Source organism: Pelobates fuscus, chromosome 11 (genome assembly GCF_036172605.1).
Source record: "Pelobates fuscus isolate aPelFus1 chromosome 11, aPelFus1.pri, whole genome shotgun sequence".
Lineage (NCBI taxonomy): Eukaryota > Metazoa > Chordata > Amphibia > Anura > Pelobatidae > Pelobates > Pelobates fuscus.
The window spans coordinates 112,011,632-112,036,165 of record NC_086327.1 but is presented as its reverse complement, the minus strand read 5'-3'; the positions used below and the strand labels follow the sequence as shown (position 1 = coordinate 112,036,165).

The window sequence follows — 24,534 nt, the reverse complement described above, 5'->3', positions numbered from 1 at the left end:
GATATTTACTGGTTGTGTGGGGATTTACAGCTAAGATCCAGAATGGACACAGAGTGGTGGGGGGAGTGTACTTTGGCTAAAGCCATCATGCCCATACACATCATTTCTGACACACACCTTTTCACCCATAAGTCCAGGCACACTAAGGTTAAGCGTGACACCCAGTGAAAGGAAGTTTTGATCCTCATGTGTATATTGATGCCATTGGAGTGCCTAGGGGGGTGCCCAATGAGTTTAAAGCAAGAGATGAAGTTGCTGCAGGATTTGAATCACTTTTTGCCATAGTTACCACAAACAAGAATTTAAATTGGATAAATTATATTTATTATAATCAACAGCGTTTTGTTAATTATACCAGAGACGCCCTCCAGGGGTTGGCCGAACAGTTGCAGGCCACATCCCACATGACTTTCCAGAATGGAATGGCCCTAGATATGATCTTAGCCGAAAAAGGAGGGGTTTGTAAAATTTTGCCCGACACCATGACATGTTGTACCTATATCCCAGAAAACACAGGCCCTAATGGTAAAGTTACATTAGCCATAGAGAAATTAAATGACCTGTCTGAAGAGTTAAAAAGGAATTCTGGGATAAAAGATCCCTGGGAAAGATGGTTTGGTTGGATGACAGGATGGCAAAGGGCTTTAATGCATATTGGTATGGCTATACTAATTTTTCTTTTTATCTTTGCTCTTCTCTTTTGTTGTATCCTCCCATGTCTGAGAAAATCCCTCATGAAGACTGTTGACCAAGCGGCACCCACTTTCACCCATCTCGAAGTTGATGACAAAGATTTCCAAGACATCAACTCACCCTGTCTGCCGCTGCAAACAATCCCTTTCGTTGATAAAGTGCAGGAATTCTAGGAAGGGACTAGATTAGGGACAGCATCTGTCAGTGAATGGTAAAGGCCCCGTGTGGAGAAGTGGTGGGTTAGCTGCCATGGGACACCCATGGGTGTGAAGTGTTCGAGAGCCATACTGACGGATGAGTTAGCCTATCAGGGTCAGATCTAGGGACAGTCTTGCACTTTGCATTAACACCTAGCTAGCGGCCACGGGGTTTCTGTGCCTTTGGGTTAACACGTCTTCCTGGTACTAACTTAATAAAGTTTTATCTCTTAGAATCTAACATTTCATAGGGGGGACTGATGTGGGATTATTAAAAATCTTTATTGTACTTGTATTGAATTATTGCACTAACTCCATTTTAACTTCATACTGTGACAATCCTCCATTTTGTCCTCCTAACCTGACTTCTTCAATCCTCCATTTTGTCCTCATGACCTAACTTGTTCATTTTAAAAACTACCTTACATGACAGAATTTCCCAGCACATCTTATACAATAGACAAAGACTGTATTTTCTATAAAGACATGATTAACACAGGAATTGCTGACTTTCCCTTAACTTGCAACATAGTATAATTTGAAGGCCATGAGAACACAGTAGTAATGAAATGTTCTATTCATAAGAGACCTTGCACCTGGCCACGAGGCCTGAGATCACTGACCGTGTAAAATGACGCTCAAGACCCCCTTGTCCCCACCCGTGTCCAGAACAATCCCACCTCTTGGTGGGTGGGCACGGGACTAACCACTTAGTTTTTGAGCCAATTAATAATATTGATAGGTGGACACTAATCCCGACACTTAGCAATTAATCCAATTAATGATGTTTATTTGCTGATATTCTAATAATCAATGATGACGTAAAATGCCTCTTAAAAGGGCCTGCGCGCCCGCTTTTTAATCACTTGCCAATAAATTTTCTCGAAGTTATTTTAACCTGAACCTTGTGTGTCAGACTTAATTACTTCAGCGTATATACGCAATTTAATTTTATTGATTTGGACAGGAACAGATAGACATTTAAACATTTTGGTTTACTGCTAAAAAGTACCATAACACCTGCACTAGGGTAAGTGATTTGTTTATGGCTTACTCTGTATATAAACTGCATTTTTCCATTTGTACACATCTTGATAAAGACCTCCTATGTCGAAACGTTGATTGTTCATCTTATCACTAATACACCTTAAGAAAATCCATTAAGTGCTCTTCATTATATATCCATGTCCCATTTGGGAGTATTTTATCCGGCTACAAATTCCAACTACCCCATAAAAAGGTCATACCATTTCTTAAAGACATCCCAGGGATCATTTTTTGACACACAAAATGAGTTTGCAGGGGGCGGGGCCAGGCCACCGAGCAGAGCGGCAGCCATCCACGCTAGCTCCGATCTTAAACGGCATAAAAGCCGTGAAAAAGGCGTAGGGAAACTTACCTTCAACGAGCACCGAGAGCCGGGGCAGCATATGAGAGGAGCCCTAGCGATGCACGGGCAGCCGCTCCACACGCTGCAACCGTGAAGCCTGAATGACTGGCACTGGGCCTACACATGTGTGGAGGCAGCGGAGCTTGTGAGGCAAAGGAGGGAGAGGGATAGACGCCGGCCCGGTCCCACTCCCCCTTCCCGGCCCATGAGTCAGACCTTCAGAGGTTGGAGGCGAAGGCTCGCACGGTGTGGGGCCCCTCTTCAACAAGGAACCAAGATGGCGGTTGCACACACGCGGCTGAGAGCCACGCTGGGACACCCAGACCCCTAGGATACCGGATCCCATAAAGGGACCACTCGGGGCGGAGACCTGTCTGGCAAGGAGCCGGTCTGTACCCCAGGATTTGGTGGTGGTTCAGGGGCAGACGCCCCCCAACTCTGCGAGCCCTGCGGCACAGGGGTGTGCTGACCCCCGGCGGACCGGTGGCTGGAGAGGCGCGCACTGGCGCCGAGCATGTGGCCGGAGAAGGGTGAGGCGTCAAAAGACTGGAGCTCCATCAGAGGTCAGCAGGAGTTGGGGAGGTGCGGGGGACGGGAGGCCCGCGGACTTTTCAAGGGTGGGAGACTGCCAGACTGATCCTGGCCCTGAGTGCCCACAACACTGAAAGACTGTTACACAGCAGGGGCAAGCCCTGGGTGGAACTGAGGGGGTCTGCTATATATGGGACGCTGGGGAGCCCAAGCGGTGAGCAACTGGTTCAAGCGCAAGAGACCGCCCGAGAAGCTATCTAACAAGGGATGAGGGATCCCCCCACAGTGGAGCTGATTAACTACGCTCAGAGAAGGGAATCACTTTTTTTTTTTTTTCTTATTATTGACAAACCTGGATCACATTTAATATTGTGTATGACACCCGCTGCAAATGCTGTTCCCATGATGCACGGTGCAACTCCGGCTACTGTTTCTGCAGCAGCAACAACTGCCACTAGTGTACCCCTCGCTGCAACAGCCACCTATAATATCTGCAGATCATCCAAATAGTCACGAGTAGGTTACACAGCTTTAGAGATTGTTTTCCGATACAATCAGAGCAAGGAGCAACGGACAGTATGCTTGAAAAATATAGGACAAGGCCATAATATCCCCATCATGAACCATTGGCATCCTGCATGCTAAATGACGATGAACATGGGATCCCGTCTTGAAATATTGAATATTTAATTTTGTACATTCAATTAATAATTGTGCTAAAGTGGACTTCCTTCTTGATAGGATGAGAATCCCCATGCTAAAGTTAGAAATGATGTGATAGCGGGCTTACGTACATTACTTAGTTACTTCTCAGCACGTCTTGGTTGGTCACTTTAGTGAATATCGCTTTATGCCAACGACTGGCCGTTAACTTGTTGGTCCAAATCCAGCTGCCACAGTCAGGAGAATAAATATTATACCATTGCATAGCTAAAAGCCCATACATTATGATTAGCGGTACCCTTACATATGAACACAGGCTAGGCAATTCTCAGTTATATACTGCCTGCCATTAGCAATATCAGAATGGCTGAATGAAATATAAAAAGCCTGCTTTTTCATTTATTTATTCATTCAGTTAATGTTAAATACTTTTTTTAAAATTTAAATAAGAATACAGCTGCCCTACCTGCTAAGGCTAAATTAGGTGCTGTTCCATGGCTCTCATCTTTAATTACTTGAATGTCTGGTTGCTCTGTTACCTTTGTCATTTCTACTTAACATAAATGTGTCGTGTTTATGCTTTCTTTACACAATGCAACATAATTATATAGCCCATATTTTTGCAGCAGGCACACGCGGAATAGATACCCAGTAGTTGAGCATAGCATGCCATTGCCCAGGCAGAAGTTGATGTATTTATGGTTTATGGTGACATGACTGCTTTCTTTACTTGACGCATTATAAAAATCTAAGGCTTTAACCCACGCAATAGATATTCAGCTGTTGAGAAGGGCGAACCACAGCATATGCCGCAATTTAAGTATTATCGTTTATTAATTCAGTATAAAAATGTTGTTCGGTCACATTGCCCCAATGGGATTAAGGTTAATGGTATGTATTATTGCTTCCTTAACATAATTATATAGTTAAGACCTGCTAACAAACACAGATTTGGGCCGCAAGGTCAGCCTCTTAACATGCCACTTCGTTGACGCATATCGCCATCAGATTATCTGCAGACCTCAGTTAATGATGGTGGATTTAGATAATTCTAGGATCTACCCGGATGCAGTCTCATATTACTGCAGTATATAGGTTTTACTACCTGATGGCGCCATTTTGTTATTCTGTTATAATAACATTACTGATATAATAGGCCTCTGCGTCAGCAAACGTAGGCTTATAACTGAGCATGATAAGTTTATATTTTACCAAACGCACGCAACAAAATAGAAGACAGTTTATTATTATGCACATGATCTGATATACACGCCTCTGCGCAGGCGAATATCTGCATATATTTTCATGTACCGATATACACGCCTCTGCGTAGGCAACTACATGATTTAATAATAATAAGTTCGATATCTGCGTTTATGTTGTGATAATAAAAATATTCAAAACAAAATGAGTTTGCACAGTATTTTTTGCAAACCTTGTGTGCTACGGCTGTATATTTCATATGTTGCTTAGCCATGTAGTAGAGTACAAGTATGTATGTACCTTAGCCAAGTATATGTGGACGTTGAAAGGGAATATGTGAGTTTTCCCCCCCAAACTTTGAATTTTTACACTGTGTCCATGTTCCATTTTGGACTAGTTTAGCTGGTTTGTTATTCAAACTACCCCACAAACACATACTTTTTTAAAGAATTCACTCTGGGGTATTTCAAAAGGCATATAACAGGAGATTCTTCAATTTCAACTAACTCCCACCCACCCCACCTAGCTAAATATCATTTAAAAAAAAAAAAAAAGCCGCAGTATAATACTGTGATTTGTATTTTAATCACTGTTGGCAATTATCACTGGTGGCTGGGATTTTTTTCTCTACTGTAATTATTTTTTTACGTAACCCTAGGTAGCCCAACATCAAATTCCCCACTAACTTCTCCTCCCCCCCAGCCAGCTATACGATTTTTATAAATTTAAAATAAACATAACCACTGAGGGTTATATAAAAAATACAAAAATAAGACTACAGTAAAAAACTGATCTGTATTTTGATTACTGTAGTCGTGATCTGATGGCAAGGAAGGGGTTAATTTTCATTTAAAATGGATAAGGGGGGGGGTGATTTCACTTTAACTTCTATACAGGGAGAAGATCAGCACTGATTTGTATCCTTGCACACTAAATGTAGAAGAGCAGGGAGGCGGACCAGGAGTCCCTGCAGCACATATATGCTCACTGCCAGAGAGATCACAGCTGCAGGGACAGCGCGATTGGGTGCTCCTGGTCTGCATCAAATACAGAGGCAGACTGGAGGAGCGTTTACCCTGCAATCACAGCAATCTGGGGTTAACTTTAGTAAATGACGGAAATTCGGTCACGCGTCCTCAACGGTAGGACAAGCATGACAAGGGTTCATTTATTACATTTTTTTTTTTTATTTATTTTTTTTTTAAAAGGCAGTTTCTACCATCACTTATCCCAGATACATGCATTAAAAATTAAGACAAGATCAAGACACCTTCAATATAGTTTTATTACCTCTTCAAAAACTAGTTTCCAGACTGTGCACATGAACCGTTGGCTAATCTCTCGTTAGACTGCAACACAACTTTAAGAGAACACAGACAAGTGAAGTGTCCAGGACCACAGCCACAATAGAAAAAACAGACAACATGCAGGCACCGAGAGAGACAAACAAGGAATTTTTCTAATAAGCAGCAAAGCTTCAGGGACTGACTGACAGAATCTGGATCGTGATGAGGCTCAGGGTTGACCACCACAACCACTGCTGGAAGGGCTTGAATTTGGAACAGGCATGTCCAGCACTGATTTGTTTAAACCTCACCCTGCAGACTCTAGGTTTGCAGTGACTACAACAGGTGGTTAAGTGCTTAATTTGAGATTGCAGCCACTTAGTTGATGATTGGCTTCCTGAAGTTCTTTCCAGCAAACACTGCCTTGCTGCCCAGCTCTTCCTCAATCCTACAAGGAAGAAAGCAGAAGTTTATCATTGGTCTGCATTCACAAAGACTGCATCATGCATCATGTTTGGTACCTGTTAGGAATGCCCTCCTAATACCCCAGACTACATTAAGGCAGTAGGTCAGTGATGGCTAACCCTGACACCTTAAGTTGTTTATGGACTACATTTCCCATGATGCTCAGCTAGCTTTTAGACTCTAAATGTAGTCCAGAAACAATTTATGGTGTCTGGGTTAGCCATTACTGCAGTAGATTTTATCAGTTTAGTGCATACTATTACACTACAATTCCAGAGATACTAGACCGGGGGGGCCCCAAGAGGTAGATCTGCAGAGGTTTTAAAACTACTGCTTCAATGATGCTTTGCCATTTTAAATGCATTACAAAGCATCATGGGAGTTTAAGTTCTACATCTGGGGATCTCTTTTAAACACCCCTGTTCCTTCTTGGTCTGCATATAATTTGACGATTAAATATATTATAAATATATATAAAAAAAAAAGTAGTGTTTGGTGGAGGGGAGATTAAGTCACTTAATGTATAGTGTAGTTTGGACCCTCTACTTTTGTAGAATTTTATTCAAAATTGATCCCTGGATCCTATGGCTTTAGTTGCAACATTTACAGATAGGATGAAGATGCAACGCCTGGTAACCCTTGTATCTGATTTAACATCTGGTGCATTTCTTAACCTGTGTTAAACACAGCGGTCACTAAATCTTGCTCAGATTGTTTTACATTAAAGTGTGCCTTTAATACTTCTGGCACTAACGAGGAGCAAATTTGCAGAAATGTGGTTTAATGGAGTATTTAAATAGGTAGGTGGACATTTAAAGACAATATCTGTTTATAACTTGTGTCTGCATGTGGAATATTTCTTGAATGGAGTTTACTCTGATGCTTTACCCTCAATGTAATGGATGTTACAACTGCCATGCAGTTTAGTGGAAGATTTTTGTACCATTGAGAAAATAAAAGCTGGTCATCAACACAAAGCTGGCTACTGGTTAACTTACCTGAGCAACTGGTTGTACTTTGCAAGACGCTCAGATCTGCATGGGGCCCCAGTCTTAATCTGCAGTTAAAAATTAAAGTAAGTTTAAGAATGACTTTGGCTTCAGTGTCCCTTTAAAATTAATTTCAAAGAGCTGAGGTGGTTATGGGGCATAGAGTCCTAAGGCATTGTACTAGTTTGTGTCAAACAGTTGCATTGTCTGCAACAGAGTGGGAGAACCCAGACTTGTCAGCTTAACATTCATTTTTGCACTAAGCTGCAGATGTGGTGAGAGCCATGGTTTTGTAAGACTGCTCACAAAGTTTGACACAAAGGAGATTTCATTGACACAACTGCCATTACTGCTCATTGTGGAAGTAAAGTAGATCTAATTATTTTATCCTTTACCTGTCCAGTACAGAGGCCAACCACCAGGTCAGCAATGAAAGTGTCTTCTGTCTCTCCAGAACGATGACTGACCATCACTCCCCAGCCATTGGACTGAGCAAGCTTACAGCTGGAAGAAGAGGGGAGATTTACTAAGACACCATGTCCATTTTTATAAATTACAGACATGAAGAGCACTTAAACTTTAACAAAAGCATCCATGTCACTATATGTTAAAAGTTGTAGTGCCACCCAACCTATATATTTATGTTTACTAAAAACGATGATAGAATGATAGAAAAAAAAAAATTTGCAGTTAAGGCTAAACAGTTTTGAAGTCATCAAAACATGAGTGTCCAAGTTTTTAAAAATGTAAAGTTTTGTAACTTAGTGTAAAACTCAAACTGAAGGCAAGTACGACATTTCAATATACAGAATTAATGAAATGTGTAGGGATCAACACTGAATGTCTTAACTAAAAGTTAACCTTTTCAGTTTTATTCAATAGGGTGTTTAAACTAGCCAGACATGCCAAGAATTTAGTAGTCTGTAGCAAATGAAGATCAACAAGGGCAGATCTGTAATTTAAACAGTACTTACGCCTGCAGTGATTCTGTTACTGTGCCAATCTGGTTGACCTTTAGTAGGAGACAGTTGCATGCCTTGTCTTCCACTGCCCTTGCAATACGTTTGGGATTGGTCACAGTAAGGTCATCACCTACTACCTGGATGCCAGTAGACGCTGTGAACTTTGCCCAGGCAGCCCAATCATCCTGATCAAAAGGATCTTCAATGGACACAACTAGGGGAGAAAAAAATAAAAATATAAAAATCGCAAGTGAACATTTTGCAAGTCGGACTTCACAGCATTAAGGCAAGCGTATCACAAGATACTTCTGGTATAAAACCTGCTACCACCCCACCCTGTCCCCCCACCCCCAAAAAGTAAACATGCTCACTCAAGGCTGCAGAATAAGCCTGTCGTTATGCCACATTTCGTTGCAAGTCGTAGCTCTTGTCTCCAACATTTACGGAACATTTTATCCATTTGGAAAGCTAGAAGCCACTGTATGAACTGCCAACTACTGCCCCAGGAGGATTGATCTCTGCTGACCGCACATATTACAAACTCCTTTCAAGATCAGGTTTGTGCAAATTGTCTTGTAGCCGATTATATGAAGTCAATGAATAGCCTATCCAGCATCTGGAATTTTAACATTCTGCTGCAAAGTTCATCTGCAGTCACCTTTATAAGCTAGAATGTTATTTTGAGAACCAATTTATAGAAATAGAACTTTATTGTAATGAAGGAAATTTGACTGTAAAAATCACTACATCTAGATATGATACTATGCAGCCATAGATTCTGGACCAGGGAAGGCAAGTAAAAGGGCCAAGCCAGTGCTGCTGGATGTTTATAAACAGTCTTTCTGAGACGAGATGATATAACATATCTACATAAAACTAATTTCTAATGAATCCACAAGGCTTCATGAATCTCAATGTATGCCATAGATCTGGTGAAATCATTTTAACCCATTTATAAATCAGCATGAGTCAGTCAAACCAAAAGCAGACCACACCAGCAAGGATGATGCAGTAGGAGTTACACTGTTCCTCTGCAAGCAATATGCTCATTGTATTCCCCACGTAAATGGTGCATAACAGTCCATGTAAAGTTACAGTGCTTGACTAGTTCCAGACTGGCATTGTAAAACTCAATACCAGTCGTGGTCCAGGTTACCTGGATAATCCTTCACAAAGCTCTTGTACAGATCCCCAAGCTGATCGGGGGAGATGTATCTGCTGGGGTCATCTGGTGACTTGAAGTCCAGATCATACTTTCCATCACGGTAGAATTCTGAAGCAGCCACATCCATTCCAATGACAATCTGATCGGTGTATCCAGCCTTGGTAATGGCAGTCTTCAGGAGCTCCAGTGCTGAATGCAAAGCAAGATTAATGGTATGTTAGAGAATGAAAACATTAATTCCCAGTAATTCAAAGCCTCCCTGTTTGCAATATAGTCAGCGTATCCTCCTGCAGTCACTAGAGGACAAAGCATGAAGCATTCAACTCTTGGTATAGCTACAATATCTTACCAGTTCCGGTCATTCCTAGGCTTGGCTGAGAACTTTACAGTATAGTGCCAAGGTGTTTTACAGGACTGGCAATCTAGATTTAAAGGGTCTGTTTAAATTAGTGGGAAATACATGAACACTATAGAAAATAGCAAAGTGTTCACAGATCACAGTAAAAGTTTAGCAAATTGGATAAAGGCCTGATCACATCTCACAATCGCAAAAGATAAAAATGTAATACTTACTATGGGTGTGGTGGTAGGTTTGCCACTTATTTACTCAATAGTTATGAGAATACCTCCCTCAATCCTCAGGAATTTGATACATGTATTCACCCTCTACAAATCAGAATATCTAGCTTTGCCAGATTGATATTCCTGAGTTTACATGTGGGATTTTTACCTGCTCATAACTACAGCTAGTCTGCAGATGTTGGCAACTTCTAGTCAAGCAACTTGTTTTTTGGTTCCTTAGAGTGAATGTTAAAGAAAGGCAATCCAGGGCACATGCAGAGTTTGCATTACATAACACTAGGCACCAAAGATACTTCAACCAATTGATGCAGACATGGCATTTGTAGGTTCAAGGCACCATAACATCAATGTTAAATATTCACCGCTTGATGACTATATGGCAACGGCAGAGTGCTGCCCAGCATTGCACCATACCAGGGTTAGCAGACTATGGGATGAGCTTCAGCTGGGCACTTTCAGCCATTATGCCCCAATCCCAGTTAAAATCTAGCTCTGCCTTGCCATATTGTAATCCTGGGCCGGGCTGCAACCTAGTCAAACAGTTTAACAGTGACGCAGGACATTGTATCTGAAGACTCCAGTTGACAGTGGTTATGGTGCCTACACTGTAACCAACTTGTTTTAGAAAGGTGAGTATTTGCTCCTACAGTCTAAGCCAGGCATAGGTAACCTTCGTCACTCCAGATGTTTTGGACTACACCTTCCATGATGCGTTGCCAATTTTATGGGTGTAAGAGCATTATGGGGGATGTAGTCCACAACATCTGGAATGCCAAAGGTTGCCTATCCCTGGTCTGAGCACTACCTGCCTGAAGCCAAAGTGTTATATAGATGTAGTTTTGACTCAAGATCACCACCCAAAAAAAAAATTTGGACATGATGTTCCTAGAAATGCATTTTCATATTCTGTTTGGGAACATATGTAAAGAAGCTTATGTTGCTTCAAATGAGGTTTGTACTGTCTTAAAACGTCTCAATCCTGATAACTGCAGTAACCAACATCTATATTTAGGATCCGTTCTCATGTTCTTGTTACGCAAGCATATTACAGGCTACAGTTACAGTAACAGAAAGACTATATATCCCATTACCAGTGAACCATAAAAACAGCCCCATGTGTACACTGACAGCATGCTATGTCAAATTACAGACTGCTTCCTGTGTCAAGCAGGAATCTAGGAGCTCTAATCAACGTCGGCCATGAAGCAGATTATGAAGCCAACTGTAGCAGCTAGATGTAAAGCCCAGTCCTGCAAGGACATATCTTGGACAGATTTTAATGGAAGAATTCCTGACTGAGGGAGGAGTCACTTCAGCAGTAAACGTAGATTGTTAGACTTACTAGAGCGAGAATTCAAACTGAATTTAAAGTTTAAGGTCAAAATAGTCTAACCAGAAAAATTCTCTAAGTCAGCCAAGTTTGATTTGAAACGCACTATAAAATGCTCACGTTCGTGAATAACCCTGTGGTGCGAATGACAGTTTTAGCTTTGCAATGAGTAGGTCATAGCTCAAGCTTTAGTGGAAAGACTGTTCAGGGAACAGTTGGTATTCCAAGGCATGCCACTTGTAGCAACAGGCATTTGCACAGTAAATGTACAATATTAGGACGGGTAACATTTTAAGATTAATCTTGCTCTTTGTAAGTCTTTAGATTAGGCCAAGAACAAGAGTAAATTAAATTTAGGAACACTAGCAGCAAGATGCAATGTTTACCTTCCTTATTTTCCAGGATGTTGGGAGCAAAGCCACCCTCATCGCCAACATTTGTAGCATCCTGTCCATACTTTTGCTTGATTACATTCTTCAGGTTGTGGTAGACCTCTGCTCCAATACGCATGGCATCCTTGAAGCTGGTTGCCCCAACTGGCAGGATCATAAACTCCTGCATGGCAAGCTTGTTTCCAGCATGAGAGCCACCATTTATTACATTAAATGCCTGAAAGATATGCAGTACAAGGTGTCAGGCTACAAGTCATAAGCTCTACCAAACACCACCTACAGTGCTAGCTTACGGTTGGAGTGTCTCAACAACAAAAAAAAAAAAAAAACAGGATTCCCAAAGCCTGCTCTGAGGTTTAGTGAGGAAGTTTTATCCTTCCATAGCCTGTGGGACATAAGCAATGTACGATTAGGTCATCCAGTGAAACAAAAAGCACTGCATTATATCTCTGTAGCTAATGGTACAGATGAGGTCTGGTGCGGCTGAAATTATCTATACTGCAGTATATCAGGGTCACTGTACAGTGTGTGTACATGCTAGATTGAGAACAGTTTAGTGTTAAGTTTGTTTTTGGAGGGACTGCAGCTGTAACCTCCTTCCATCATTGATCACTAAGTTTACGCAGACTCTTAGACGTCACAATACACCTTAGGGAAGATGGAGTAAGCAGTTCCACAGAACACGAGTCAGACTTACAGGAACAGGCAGCACAACCTCTGGGTTTCCAGCGAGATCGGCAATGTGACGGTACAGAGGGACTCCCTTTTCAGCAGCACCTGCTTTGCACACTGCCAGAGACACACCCAGGATGGCATTGGCACCAAACTTGGCTAAAAGAATTAAACATTAGCAGTCAGAACACGTGCTTATTTAGATAGTATACAATGTTTCAGAATAGAATGGGAGACACCAATTACAGGAGTCCGTTATCGACCAATACATGGAACCCATCACCTAAATAGCATTTACTTACTCCTAGATTTGTACATTGCAGACAGAGCACGTAGAACGTGTCCAGAACCAAAGATCACTTCTTACACACCCAGCTTGGACAGTCAGCCACATTCAAGTGAAATGTGGCATCCAAACTCAGGCACACTGCGTACACCATTATACCACCCACATGTACAAATGTCTCCCATGCCAGTAGTCTAGTGTGGATTGTGTACTCCATATCAGATATTAAACCAGTGGCACTGGACATTAAAAAGGCATTGTGCATAAGAGCTTGGAAAATACAGGATTAGATTAAATGCCCCTTAAAGTGATACCAGGCATATAATTGGTGCCTGCAAAAGAATGCTTTTAGACAGGAACAAAAAGATCAAGATCATTGATCCCAGATTGGAACTTTTATCCGTTTGTCATGAGGTGTTAAGTCAGAACGCGTGTTTACGGTTAAGTTCACTTGTTGTCAAGGATACTCACATTTGTTCTCGGTCCCATCCATATCCAGCATAAGTTTGTCTATTTTTTCCTGATCCACAACATTTAGACTCTAAGGGATTAAGATAGAAAATTTTCAGTTTAAGCCGTTATAGCAAGCGCTAAAGATTAATTTACACTTAAAATACATTCCCAGTAATCTGTTTTCATAGCTGGGAAATTGACACCACACCAATTCCAAGCATTGATCAGTTAATGCATTTGAAGTAGTAACACATCTACCAAGGTGCACTAGGCAAGCAATACAATTGACATTTTCAGATAATTGTGGACAGACATCTGCTGCCTATGTATCCATTACTATGGACTAAGGAATCTAGAATTGAACTGCCAACTTCTCACCGTGTTGGTATACAGAAAAGGTACAGGTTGGACTGTAACGACATCTGCACTGTTATTTGCTTGAGCACAGGTTAATCTACATCATGCTACCATGCCATTCTGTGCATTTGCTGAACTTTAGAACGGTCACCTACAACATATGCAAAATATTGATAAATCTGAGTTATAGGTGTTCAGTAGAAGAGAAAGTTCTATCCGGTTTACATCAGTTTCGGTAAAATAATTTAGAAGTGGTTGACCAATTAACTGGAGTCCACTGGGTGGCGCTCACATCTAGGAGTGTTAGAAAATCTCTGCACAGAGCTATTCTGGTGGTGTGGGCCTAGTTGATTGACATCATTTGATAACTCTCAGACAGTTAGCCGTCTCTGCATGGTTTTTCTTAGATGAGCCAAAAAGCTGTTTAAGAGCTTCTGGCTGTCACTAGTTCCTGCTGGAATACAGGTAAGTTAAGCCATGGCACTCTTGGCACCATAACCTCTACAGCAAACTGTAGTTATGGTACACTGAGTGATCCTTTAAGGCCAGGCTTCCCCAAACTCCAGCCCTCCAGATGTTGCTGAACTACAACTCCCATGATTCTATGAATGAAAGAGATTGGCTGAGAATCATGGGAGTTGTAGTTCAGCAACATCTGGAGGGCCAGAGTTTGGGGAAGCCTGCTTTAAGGATTCATAAAGTCAATACTCTTCACATCATAATATTCTCAGTTTAACTAGACCTCAGTTGCACTTGCCTTATGCAGGTTTCCTAAGAAATTTCCACTGTGCTAGCTGTGGACTTACAGCAGCAGGTGCAGAGGGAGCACCCTGACAAGACAATCTGGAGACTTTCAGTGGAACCTTAATAAGCAGGTCCTGGCAGATTCCCAGCTGGTAACAGACACCGTACTGTCTAGAGGCTCAAATATTTCTATCTTGGAATCTGGATTGCTCACCAGTGGGTTAGTCACTAATGTGAGGCAGTTGAATGATCATATACTTCCAATGAACATGCAGAGTGAAAGGTCTTTTCATTCTACATTCTAAATGCCCACACCATAGTCAAATATCCTGAAGATCTTGTACCCCTTTAGGTTAACATTTGTAACACAAAGCATTTAAAGCAAAGCCAGGCATATACAGGAATTCGCAAAGAGTTAGTAAAAAGAGGAACCCATACCTTCTCAACCAGGGCTGGTGCAATGGTTTTATTGATGTGATCAACTGCTTTACTGACACCTGGAAGGAACAATCATTTCAATCACTGCACAAATCACACTAGCATGCTCCAGAGGCATTATTAGACTTGGCATCTCCATGCGGATTTTAGCTATTAGAGCAAAAATAGACAACGGACTTTGCAATGGAAGCCTGAGCTAACCCATGCAAGATTTTACCCCCCTTCTAAAATACAATAAGCCCACGCAGCCTGATGCAGGAGATACAGGCACCTAGCAATGCTCTCTGGAGTGGTTAGTCTGCCAATCCCATGCACTGGGAGGTGTGAGTAGCACAGACTCCCATTACCTGGGTGCACAGAGCAGGTCCCAGAAACTCGTTTACATATTTTACAGCTCTGCCCACACCTGCGAGCAAACAGGACAGAGGAAGGATATCAGCATTCTCATGATCCAAGTGTAAGAACCCTGTCCCACAACATTCCCCTGTTTGGTTTACCTTCATATTCCACGGTTGGAAATAAAGGTTTTCAGCAGAACAGGTCTTTAAATATCAAACCACTGCAACATTTTCTCAGCACCCAGAAAAATAGTTAGAATGTTAAATCTACCCTAAATTTATAGGTTTTTATCTAATCAATTTGATCAGCAAAAACCAATTGTAAAACCCACAGATTGTCAAGGTGAGTTGCAGTTAAGCTAGACAGCATTGCATTCCAATTTAGGGGTTGCCATTGTGACATCCTAACTTTTGTCCGATCTAAATGGGTTCCTGCAAGTATCAAACATCTGGATTTAAAATGTATACATAACATGGCCTTATCCTCTTTTAGGGTAAAGGATGTATTGTAGTACATTCTAAACAAAGTATCTATAGAATTTAACAGACTGTAGATTGATACACCCTTTAACACTATTTGTGCCTAGACCACTGCCTTCAGGACTGTTACAGATCACAGTAAAGCCTAAACCAACTATAAATTGTGCACTCTGATGTGTTAGAGTTTGACTGTTCTGTGCAGTGTTCAGTGCAGACTTACCTTTTCCCAGGTAACGAGTCTTGTCATTGTCCCTAAGCTCAAGAGCTTCATAGATCCCAGTGGAGGCACCGCTTGGAACAGCAGCACGGAACAGACCTAAAACAGATTTGAGTTCAGACGATCTCATTGACATTTCATGCATAACAAGTTATTAGGAACACTGCAGGGTAGATTTAAAGGAGTTCAGCTCGAAATAACAACATCTCCACTAAGCTTGCCTCCCACTGAAACTCAGACTCACTATTCAGGTGTATGAATGATACATCAGTCCATCCTTGCAAGCGCGCTGTCTTGGCGTCATACTTGACTCTGGTCTCACCTTTGAGCCTCACATCCAGCATGTTGCCAAATCCTGTAGATTCCATCTTAAAAACATAGCCCGCATCCGCCCCTTTCTTGCACCAGATACTACTAAGGAGCTTGTCCATGCTCTAGTAATTTCCCGCATGGATTACTGTAACCCTCTCCTGATTGGTCTTCCCAAAAGCCGTACTGCACCCCTACAGTCTGTAATGAATGCTGCTGCTAGACTGATTTTCCTCTCTAGTCGTTTCTCTCACACCTCACCCCTCTGCCAGTCCTTACATTGGCATCCAGTATGCTATAGGAGTCAATTCAAGGTACTAACTCACACCTATAAAGCACTGAACAACTCTAGCCCCTCTTATATCTCCTCACAGATCCATAGGTATGTCCCTTCTCGGTCTCTCCGCTCTGCCCATGACCACCTCCTGTCCGTTGTCCGCACTCGTACGGCCAACTCGCGCTTGCAGGACTTCTCGCGGGCGGCTCCCTTCCTATGGAATAGCCTGCCTACCGCCATCAGACTCTCCCCTAGTCTTGCATCTTTTAAGAAGTGCCTTAAAACCCATCTCTTTAGGAAAGCTTATGGCCTCCAAGACTAACCAATACCTCACATACCTGTCTCTTGCCCTCTCCTAAAGGGCAGTCCACCTTATTTGATTGCAAATTCCTGTCCTAATGTGTTTTACACCCCACCTCCTATAGAATGTAAGCTCGATCGAGCAGGGTCCTCTTCAACCTATTGTTCCTGTAAGTTTATTTGTAATTGTCGTATTTATAGTTCAATCCCCTCTCATAATATTGTAAAGCGCTACGGAATCTGTTGGCGCTATATAAATTGCAATAATAATAATCGGTAATTTCCCATAGAAGTGGATAAAAGACTGCTCTCACATGCAATTCATTGGGGACAATGATCTGCTTTAGTATCTTCCACTAGTCATAACGGAATATTGCACTATCAATGCACTGCATGCCATAATATGGGTTTTACAATCCACTTCAATCAAGACCTGGAATATTGAGATTAAGATTGCCCAACAAGTTAGAACACTGGTATAGAATGTATTTTCCCAAACACCAAAGCAGTACATTTAGTTTTAGTGCCTAGCGAAGTTCATATACTTGCACACTCACAGATTCTCAGATCCTATGTTAACCCCTTAAGGACAGATGACGGATATATTCCGTCATGATTCCCTTTTATTCCAGAAGTTGTGTCCTTAAGGGGGTTAAAGGGACACTATAGTTGCCATAACTACAGCTTATAAATCATTCCTATAGGCATTTTCATGCAAATACTGCCTTTTCAGATAAAGGTCAGTGTTTATATTGCCCCATAGGGACACCTCCAGTGGCCACTGAAGGTACTTCCTGGGGCAGTGTTGCAAAGTAGGCAGCACTGCCGTTCAGCGTCTCCACGCACTGCATGGAGACGCTGAAATTCTCATAGATCTGCATTGATTCAATGCATGTCTATGAGGTGCTGATTGCCCACAACGGCATTGGATGCAACCCCCATCGCACCTCCATTCCGAATTCAGCCAATCCAATGCTTTCCCTATGGGAATGTCACCAAGGAGGCTGATGTGGGCAGAGCCAGCACCGTGAGACCTGCGCGGCACTGGAAAGAAGGCAAGTTTTAACCTTCATTAAAAGCACCTAAATATGCCAAGCCCTGTTTTATAGTGGCTATAGATGTCAGATCTCATTAAGGGCTGGGATACAAACCATATTGATAGACAGAGCTAGAACTTCCTGAAGTACCCAATGGGGTAAAAATAATCAGTGCCAAAGAAACCACTGTTTATAGCTGCCAACTAGCCATTTTATAAATTATAAAGTCATTTACAAGACACAGCACTTTCTTTTCTATTGAAAGGTCACAGTATCCATTTTACTTACAGTCTTTTGAGCATTAAGGAACATTATGGTACAAACCTTTGTGTGTTGTCAAGTCAACCTCTACAGTGGGGTTTCCACGGGAGTCAAAGATTTGACGAGCATGGATCTTTTTGATCGACATTGTGACTTTCTGTGAAGGATAAGAGGTAACATTTAGTCAGGTTTACCATGCAAGAGTATATGCACATTAATGGATGCTGTTAGAAGTTGTACATCGACAGACTAGAGAGAATTAACCAGTTACAGCAAAAAATATTATATTTCATGTTAAACAATTAACTCCATTTTAGAAAGGGTTTCCTGTATTACACAGTTTTACATTTTGGCCACAGTTCTCACAGAATGACCGCAAGTAAAAAAAAAACATAACGGTCAAGTGACTAGCAGACTAAAGAAAAACTTCCAAGTTTCATAGATCAGTACAATGAATTAAAGCAGCACAGTTAACCCTGCCCCCTCCCTCAAAAGGAGCATTGAGTCTACACAAATTGGCATTAATGTTCACAAACAAGGCTAGGCTAGTATGTGAAATTGGATAGATAGATATATATTTTTAAAGAAATCAATCTTGCTATTGAATAAACTACCCAACATTTTCCTGGTGACAACCCATATGCATTTACGCTACAGTTACAGACACAAGATTTCCCAGTCTATTTAAAGCTACCTTAAACTTAATTTCTGCTTAATCAGGCTTTATTTTAATATAGTTTGTGGCAAGTCAAGGCACAGGCAAAGCCACAATAAAACTCGAAAGCTTCAAAGTGGAATCCATGAAGGACCCAAGGTAGTCATTAGCAATATTTACAGGCCAAATAATGGATTTGGATGCTTTTATTTACCCAGTGTTTTCAAGTAAGCTCCACTTAAATATTGATGTAACCAGCTCAGTTCCCCATTTGGCATAAATATAAAATAGAGGGCTGGCAAAACAATTAAAGCGTTCTTCTGCTAACAAGGCCTGTAGAAATGGATGTGGATACTGCGCACACCAATTTACCACGGCACAAGGTTATCACAATTAATAGCAGTTCGTATATTAGATCAAACTTTGCTGATACACTGGGAAGAATTGCCTGTAATTCCCTTTAACAGGCCACTTGGCACTGAAAGAGTCTGGCCATTTCTACACATTGAGCCTGTGCAACTGCAGATATGCATGAGAATTGCCTTCAAGGTCACCATGAAATGTTTGGCCACAAATTGCTTTGATTTTGTTGGCTCCTATTATACTATTGATCTATATAGTTTCATGGCCCATCACTTGCTCACCGCAGAGAGCGATTAAGAGCACAACCCTATACACAGCAGGGAAGCAAAGTGTCCTTGTCCCGTCCTTCAGCTGATCTTCCTGCTCCGCCTCCTATACCTACGTCACTGCAATGCAACATTTCACAGCAGTTAACCTGTTACAGGCTAGTTCAGACACCTTGCTTCTACAATCCTGACAGCTGAAATCTGTTAAAGCTTGCCTGGCAACCCAGAGTATGGATATATGATCCTTTTATAGTGAAAGGGGATGGGGCCTAAGATCAGCATCTCCATGGCATTTGTATATGCTCAGTAAGAACCTGCTCGATCAGAACTCAAGGTCAACCTCCATCACTGGTACCCAGCCACAAATCCCTTTGGAATTAAGCGGGTATAACTGCAGTATTTTTACTACTAGAAATGGCAAGTTTAATGAGATTGTTCCTGGAAGAAATGGCATCTCAATAGAAGACAGGCAGGTATCCAACCATTTAGGAAGGTAGTTGAGGGATGTATCGTATCATTACAATGGACAGTTCACTGCCTGTTCAATATTTAGCTTGGGCACGAGTCAAATCTATGCTATTTGGCATAATTAACACCTATATGAAATAAATAACTCCATAGGTACATAGTGTCACACAGCAAAAAAAAACAAACAAAAAAAAAAACAAGAATGATGACGCATGAGAATCAAAATATGGAATTACTAAGGGAGGATGAAGCTGCTTTGGTTGAGATTCTGAAGATTTTAACCCTGTGAAGACCAGTCTTATGTTACTGCAGCTGTGCTTGTCCCTTGGGATGGGCCCCCACACAAAATCTCTATTTAATTCCCTCACCATAACTACTTGCCAATAAGATCTACCGTATATAGCATTTCATAGATTTTATAAACATTTGATTTTTTGTAAGATCTTTCACAAGTCATTGCATACACAAGCCTCACTATAGCTGGAACTAACAGGAGTATGACCTGTATGTACAGTCATTAACTACATCTTTCACTGGAAGATTTCATCGGCTATTGCAACAGTTCAATCACTGGCCCACTTGATTCATTTAACCGCATTATATTCCTGGAGACCCACATCTGCACGCTTGTTGCTAATCCAAGACACCAAGCCTGTCTGGGATTTTCTTTTTAACCTCTAAAGAGCTTGCGGCATGCTCAGACTGGATGCTCTGCTGTACAACCTGTATGAAGCAGACAGTGGAGCTGCTGTACTGCGTAATTTCCGTGGGATTAGCAACAAGAGCACGTTTCCTTTCAAGCTCACAGCTAGCTGGAAATCCCACCGTCATTCAGAGACACCCCTGTACTGCCCATTCCTAGAGCCAGGGCGAACGTGCAGTTTCAGACACGTTTTTAATAACGCCAAACCACAGCAACATGAAGTCATCAAGCCAACACTACTCATCCATTCATGCTCCATTTTCTACTTCAGATTCCCAGCACAGAATAACTTGGCACGATATAAAAAGTACTGCATGCCTAGGGATTTAAATTCAAATTCATATAATCCTAAAGCTCTGCTAGAGACCTCAATTGAATTTGATATCTGCAGATTACACTTAAAGAGGTTTGCAAGAGCTATAACGAAGGCCTTCTTGGTTACCATAGGTATACAACATTAACCCCTTAATAGCCAAAATCCATCTACACTTTTGCAATGATCAGAACCTGCAAATAAGTGTCACTTATTTGGGGACATTAGCGCTGTAAGCAGCTGTTGAGGCCAATAATTAGAACATTCCATACAAGTGTTAGTTATAACAAGAGGTATGGAATATAGGTGGCCCCTAAAGGCTTAATGCAACAATTAATCTCTGGGCAGGGCTGATGTGCTCCGAGGCCATTTTATACAATATGAGATTACGAAAGGGAGCCAGATACACAACTGTACAGTTTATGCAATACTACAGAAAATTGCTATTGAGCAAGAGGAAACTGCACAACAGGCAGGCCTTCAGCTTCATGAACTGTACAACACGGTTCTGCAAAACTAAATACTTTGCATATAAAATAGTTAGGTCTGTAATAAATTGCACAGGATATAGCAGTTAAGAGGTGAACAGCAGATATTGCAAACCCAACTCCATCTTTGTAAGGAAGTCCAGCCCCATAGTGCTGCAATGCCTTACATATAGAATCGGCTACCTGTTTGTACAAGCAAACAGGTAGCCGATTCTATACGCAAGGCATTGCAGCACTATGGGGCTGTATGTGTTGGACCAACAAGACAGTTGGTCGCCATATCACCTGCCCCACCTAGCAACCAACAATGTTGGCGAGAATTGGGTGCCATTTACCAGAGACACTGCATTAATTTGCAATATGAATAACCAACTTGGTGTAGAGAGGCTTTAACTGGAAGGAGGGCTCATGCCTCACGGGGAGGTTATCTTATATTTCCACTAGCATGGAAACCATTTTAAGCCGATGACTCATTTCCTTAGCACAGATCTAGCCAGAAGCCCGGGTTTCTAGGCACTCAGCATACACTGGTGGATTGATATTGGTCATTAGAAAATACAAGATATATTCTCTTGAGGGTAGAGGGGGGCTACAAGGATATGCCACACATTGCTAGTAAAAGAAAATACAATGTCACTTTTTAGGCCAATACTTCTAAGTTCTGAGTGGTGGTGGTGAGTAGCCATTAACCCCACTGAGGCCAGAAAGAATTGCAGATACAATAGCTGCTGCAGATAGGTTTTGTGTTAGTCAATTCTCACAGGCTGTACCCTCTTGGGGTAAGGAAGGGGTTAAGACCAATACATTTTAGCAAGCACTCTGAAGCCCACCCTCTATATGGCTTTCTATTTCTGGCAAGGAGCAGCTGAGCTGCATCTGTCACCCACCATACAGCAAGGAGCAGAGCTGTACATTTCAGCTTTACACCAAGCACACCTTTGTACCCAGGGCATGGAGAACAAACCCTCAGTTAACCCTAAACTGACATTATGTTACAGTAAAACAGTGTGGCAGAGCAATATACACACTGCTCAATAAGAACTCTGATAGAATGTGCTATAGAACCATGGAATTACAGGTCAGACTAGAGGAGTTATAGCCCTGCTTTAGATATACTACCGTAATTAGTTTAAATTTTATTTCTTAAATTGCTTTAAGACAAAAAAAAAAAAATACACAAATCCTTTCAATGCAGCCAAGCTTGGCTATATTGGTTTATCACCAATAAGCTGCTATAATATATATATTCTCAAGTCTTCACTCATTGCTACACAGCAAAAGTGAGATGGAGGGACACTCAGCCTACAACCTTATCAATGATGGTTAACCAAGTTACCATTTATACATCATAGTAAAGGGAGTTCATAGCTGATAGGATCTCAAAGGGTTACATTAAAAAAAAATACAGTTTGTATGGACATCCAAATACATTAATAAGGTCTGAAAATAATAAAAAATAAATGACTTAAACCAGCTGTGGTCAAAAAAGGTAGAGCTCCAGTTTTTGTAGAACTACACCTCCCATGATCCTTTGCCAGATTTAAGGCTTGCAGGGCATCATGGGGGATGTAGTTCTGTCTATAGCTGAGGATCACCCTATTTAGACAGGTCTGGGTGAGCTGGCAGATTAGCATGTGGAGAGGGTATGTGCCACTGTGGGCACCATGCCCATACTGTGTGAGGAGTGGGTGATGGCAGCCTGGTCTTACCTGTTAAAGGAAGCACGTTCTCTCCTGAAGGCAATAAGAGAAGAAGCAGCACTGAGCTTCCGCACCCTTTATATAGCATGCACGCCCCCTGTCACCAGCTCGGCCTCGCCCCTCAGTGGTAGTAACGGTCCTGTGATTGGTTGAGCTCCGGCTCGTGACGTTGCGAAGCAGCGATGAGGCAGGTAGACTGTACGTGCTAGGGCTCACTGATGCAGGATGGAGAGGGAGAGAGGGAGGGAGGGAGGGAGGGAGGGGGCGGGGGCGGGGCTGTGTTATTCTGTTACTCTGCAAGATGACAAAATGGCGGGCACAGATTTGTGCTGCATATATCCTGCCATTACCTGTGTTACTGCACTGTATGGCACTGAAACACCCAATATATACAGATAGTATAATATATGTATATCACTAAAACACCCAATATATACAGATAGTATATTATATGTATATCACTAAAACACCCAATATATACAGATAGTATATTATATGTGTTATAGTATAATTTAGAAACAAACAAATATGTTTAAATGTCTATCTGTTCCTGTGCAAATCTGAGATGAATAAATTGCGTATACGCAGAAGTAAATTCAGACTGACACACGAAGTACAGGTTAAAATAACTTCGAGGAAATTTATTGGCATCTGGTTAAAAGTGGGCTCGCAGGCCCTTATAAGAGCGAAATTGCATCATCATTGAATATCAAGATATCAGTAAATAAACATCATTAAGTGGATTAATTGTTAAGTGGCTGTGTCGGTATCCACCCATCAATATGATTAATTGGCCAAAAAACTAAGTGGTTAGCTAGGTGTCCTCCCACCGAGAGGTGGTATTGTTCTGGACACAGGTGTGGACGGATGGCTCAAGCGCCATCTTTCCCAGCACGAGGCTTACTCGGTGGAAAGGGGGGCTTGGGCGTCATTTTGCGTAGTTAGTGATGTCAGTCTCGTGGCCAGGTGCAAGGTTCTCTTATGAATAGAACATTTCATTAGGCCGGCGTTCTCATGGCCTTCAGATTATACTATGTTGCAAATTACAGGAGATTCAGCAATTCCGGGGTTAGTCATGTCTTTATAGAAAATACAGTCTCTATTCATTATACTAAATGCTGTTAGGAAATTCTGTCATGTAATGTAGACAAAATGGAGGGTCTGTCATAATGTGAGGTTATGTGAGATTAAAATGGAGTTAGTACAATAATTCAATACAGGTTTAATAAAGATTTTTAATAATTCTACATCAATATGTATATCACTAAAACACCCAATATATACAGATAGTATATTATATGTATCTATATCATTAAAACTCCCAATATATACAGATAGTATATTATATGTATATCACTAAAACACCCAATATATACAGATAGTATATTATATGTATCTATATCACTAAAACACCCAATATATACAGATAGTATATTATATGTATCTATATCATTAAAACTCCCAATATATACAGATAGTATATTATATGTATCTATATCGCTAAAACACCCAATATATACAGATAGTATATTATATGTATCTATATCGCTAAAACACCCAA

The 24,534-nt window shown here is 41.4% G+C and overlaps 1 protein-coding gene across 3 annotated transcripts; it reads right to left on the bottom strand.

The window, feature by feature from the left end:
* Positions 1-5,944: 5,944 nt before the first annotated feature.
* On the bottom strand, positions 5,945-23,090 carry ENO1 (enolase 1). Of its 3 annotated transcripts, none has more exons than XM_063436340.1 (12): positions 22,983-23,090; positions 18,081-18,174; positions 15,837-15,932; positions 15,146-15,204; positions 13,278-13,347; positions 12,546-12,679; positions 11,843-12,065; positions 9,536-9,733; positions 8,392-8,593; positions 7,813-7,921; positions 7,427-7,485; positions 5,945-6,411 (listed from the first exon to the last, which is right to left on the bottom strand). In XM_063436340.1, the coding sequence occupies exons 2-12, from the start codon at positions 18,163-18,165 to the stop codon at positions 6,342-6,344; spliced, it is 1,305 nt and encodes a 434-aa protein (XP_063292410.1). In that variant the 5' UTR covers positions 18,166-18,174; positions 22,983-23,090; the 3' UTR covers positions 5,945-6,341. The 3 variants fall into 3 exon arrangements, with proteins under 3 accessions (XP_063292410.1, XP_063292411.1, XP_063292412.1); XM_063436341.1 differs by lacking the exon at positions 15,146-15,204 and adding an exon at positions 14,799-14,857; XM_063436342.1 differs by lacking the exon at positions 22,983-23,090 and adding an exon at positions 19,317-19,339.
* Between the last annotated feature and the right edge of the window lie 1,444 nt (positions 23,091-24,534).

Bases quoted from the DNA above. Each gene is read 5' to 3' on its own strand.
- ENO1 (XM_063436340.1), bottom strand. From the start codon at position 18,165: ATGTCGATCAAAAAGATCCATGCTCGTCAAATCTTTGACTCCCGTGGA. The intron at 15,933-18,080 runs GTTTGTACCATA...AATCTGTTTTAG, and splicing joins TGACTTGACAACACACAAAG to GTCTGTTCCGTGCTGCTGTT. The intron at 7,922-8,391 runs GTAAGTACTGTT...CTCTTCTTCCAG, and splicing joins GTAACAGAATCACTGCAGGC to CTGTAAGCTTGCTCAGTCCA.